This window comes from Octopus bimaculoides, chromosome 6 (assembly GCF_001194135.2).
Source record: "Octopus bimaculoides isolate UCB-OBI-ISO-001 chromosome 6, ASM119413v2, whole genome shotgun sequence".
Classification (NCBI taxonomy): domain Eukaryota; kingdom Metazoa; phylum Mollusca; class Cephalopoda; order Octopoda; family Octopodidae; genus Octopus; species Octopus bimaculoides.
The window spans coordinates 31,469,385-31,470,841 of record NC_068986.1 but is presented as its reverse complement, the minus strand read 5'-3'; the positions used below and the strand labels follow the sequence as shown (position 1 = coordinate 31,470,841).

The 1,457-nt window shown below is 31.6% G+C and overlaps 1 protein-coding gene across 1 annotated transcript in view; it reads right to left on the bottom strand.

Annotated features, from left to right (window-relative positions):
* Nucleotides 1-1,457, bottom strand: part of LOC106869347 (pregnancy zone protein) — a 73,475-nt gene that overhangs the window by 14,774 nt on the left and 57,244 nt on the right. The window contains exons 29-30 of the mRNA XM_052968434.1: nt 983-1,201; nt 132-247 (exon numbers count right to left, since the gene is read on the bottom strand). Of these exons, the coding sequence (XP_052824394.1) occupies nt 132-247; nt 983-1,201 (335 nt within the window). The remainder of the gene's footprint in view (nt 1-131; nt 248-982; nt 1,202-1,457) is intronic.

Genomic DNA, 1,457 nt, shown 5'->3' with positions numbered 1-1,457 from the left:
GCCATGATAAGTACTGCAAGACAGTTTCTCCAACACCCTAACGATATAACTAATCTTAAACTGATATTAAAAAAAAACAAAAAAAAACAAAAAAAATCAACAAAATAAGAAATTAGTAAACCAACACTAACCGACTGCAGATTTTCAGCTTCCTTTCAGCACAGTTTTTGTAAGAATTTTCCACTCCTACACGCAAATGGAAGCTCTGTTCTTGTTTTAGATTAAGAACATTGTATTTCAAGGAAGTCTTAAAATGTATAAGAAAAAAAAAAAAAAGATACAGAGAATATTAATATGATTAAACCAACTTGATTTTGGTGAGGATTTTTATTTTTCAAATTTTTAAACATTTTTTATTGTACAATTTAGTACTGGTCATTATGTAAAATTTCAACAAGCATTAACAGTGATTATTCCCAAATGCTATCTATCTTGTGTGTATGCATGCATGTATTGGGTTGTCCGGAAAGTTCGTGCCGATTTATAGTAGCTTACCTTTCAACTTATTTGCCTTGAAAGCACCTTAGTTCTGGGAAGAGGGTATTTTCAAGTTAAAGGAAAGATGGAGACGCATTGTGCAACAAAATGGTTCATATTTGGTTGATTAAAAATGTAATGGCAAGTATTTATTGACCTTTTTCTTTCTTTGAAAAATAGGCACGAACTTTCCAGACAACCCAATATTATGTATGTATGTATGCATGCAAGTATGTATGTATGTGTGTATATATGCAAGTATGTATGTATGTGTGTATATATGCAAGCATGTATATAGTGCATAAAATATTGATACTTCAAATGTTTATATATGCAAGCAATGTATGTAAGCATGTATGTAAGCAAGTGTTATGTACCTACGTATGTATGTGTGTGTGTGTGTGTGTCTATATATGCAAGTATGTATATAGTGTATAAAATATTGATACTTCAAATGCTTATATATTTACATTCATTGTTTGGATACGAATAAAGAAAGGTTTACCTGAACGATACCACAACCTCTGCCTTCAGCATCAATCCGAATCTTGTTCTTAAGTGGTTTTGCATAAGTGAACAATTCAAACTGGTTTTGGTTTGTGAGTTGAAAAGTCTCTGTTGGGTCGTATTCATTGTCAATATAAATGGTTATATCTGCAGGGTCCTGTCGCTCTGACCACATCAGTGCATACTGGGAAATGGCTTGAAATGCTATAACTGAATCCTGAAACATTAAAAGATTTTAGATTGAAGGCAATTCCATTAGAAACAGAAGGATTATCAATTAAAGTACAGTACTCAGTACATCAAGTGGAGGCTATATTACATTGTCAGGGAAATCAGCAGAGATTGGAATAGCCATGATGATGATTCATTTATATGAATTGAATCAGTTTCATTTCACAAGCTGTGGCCATGCTGAGGCACCACCATTTATAAATATATATATATATATATATATATATATATATATATATATA